Genomic DNA, 1277 nt, shown 5'->3' with positions numbered 1-1277 from the left:
AATAATAATAAATTATTATTGTTATATATATACATATATGTATATATAAAACCAGTCTCAAACAAGAAATCAAAATACATACGTTTGTTTATTTATTTTATTGTCATTTTTACTCTTAAGATGTTGAACTTCAACCATACTTTTACATTTATTATTTTTTCTACTAATTTGCTTTCTCTAATTTCTAAATCCATTTTGTTTAATGAAAAACTTATTTAAATAGTTTTTAAAAATATTTTTTCATAATTGAAAAAAATCTGTCTATGATTTAAAAGTTATTTTCTATGCATAGCTGTTATTAATTTTTGAAAGAAATTTTACTTTAAAAAAAAATTAAGCAATATAAAAAAATTATAATTGTTACTTCTAAGTAATGTGTGTATAACTGTTAAGTCAATGGTTTTAATTATTTTTGTAGGTATATCTAAGAGTGGAATCCGGTTGGGCTATTGGAGCTATGTCTTTATCGTTGGCCGGAATCATAGCAACATTATTTGTAGTGACCGTCTTTGCAAGACATAACAACACACCAATTGTAAAAGCTGCAGGTAGAGAACTGAGTTATGTTTTGCTGTCGGGAATTCTCCTTTGCTACTCGATCACCTTCGCACTTGTCATAAGACCTACCAATTTGGTCTGTGGGATTCAGAGGTAATGCCTGTTCTGTAAATTATGTTGCTAAATCCTTGATTATTCAATAACTAAAACTGCTTAGTCTTTGATTGTTCAATAACTAAAGCTGCCAAGTCTTTGATTACTCAATTACAAAAACTTCATCTTTTCCCAGGTTCGGTGCTGGATTCTGTTTCACAGTTGTATATGCTGCCTTGTTCACAAAAACAAACCGAATTTCTCGTATATTTAAAGCCGGCAAAAGGACAACAAAAAGGCCTAGTTTTATTTCTCCGAGATCACAACTTATAATTTGCAGCTTTCTCATAAGTTTTCAGGTATCACTCTCTTTCCGTTTATACTCACTCTCAATAAGAAAAATGGGTTGACTGATTTTTAGAGATTAATTTTACAGGTTAGAACTCATACTTAATGTAATAAAGGAGCTAGTTGCCTTACATTTTAAAAAATATAATGAGTTATAAAATTATTAAGCAAAGAAAAAGAAATATTTATGTGTGATGTCCTTCAGTTTATTATTTTCACTGATGAATCTTTGTAATTGATAAAGGAAAAAAATGTAGCTCCTTCAAAATTTGTGTTTTTTATTTTTTTTTTATTACTTTTTGATATATATTTATTACTGCATTTATCAATTATTTTTA

At 27.6% G+C, this 1277-nt stretch overlaps 1 protein-coding gene across 1 annotated transcript in view; it reads left to right on the top strand.

Moving 5' to 3' along the window:
- The window catches only part of LOC106682173 (metabotropic glutamate receptor), a gene marked incomplete at its 5' end in the record, with an annotated part of 282446 nt that overhangs the window by 273740 nt on the left and 7429 nt on the right, over positions 1–1277 (top strand). Inside the window, 2 exon segments of the mRNA XM_067051351.1 lie at positions 419–651; positions 788–950. Of these exon segments, the coding sequence (XP_066907452.1) occupies positions 419–651; positions 788–950 (396 nt within the window).

This window comes from Halyomorpha halys, unplaced genomic scaffold (assembly GCF_000696795.3).
Source record: "Halyomorpha halys isolate HHAL.00 unplaced genomic scaffold, Hhal_1.1 Scaffold392.1, whole genome shotgun sequence".
NCBI classification, from domain to species: Eukaryota; Metazoa; Arthropoda; class Insecta; order Hemiptera; family Pentatomidae; genus Halyomorpha; species Halyomorpha halys.
This window is presented reverse-complemented; position numbering and strand designations above follow the sequence as displayed.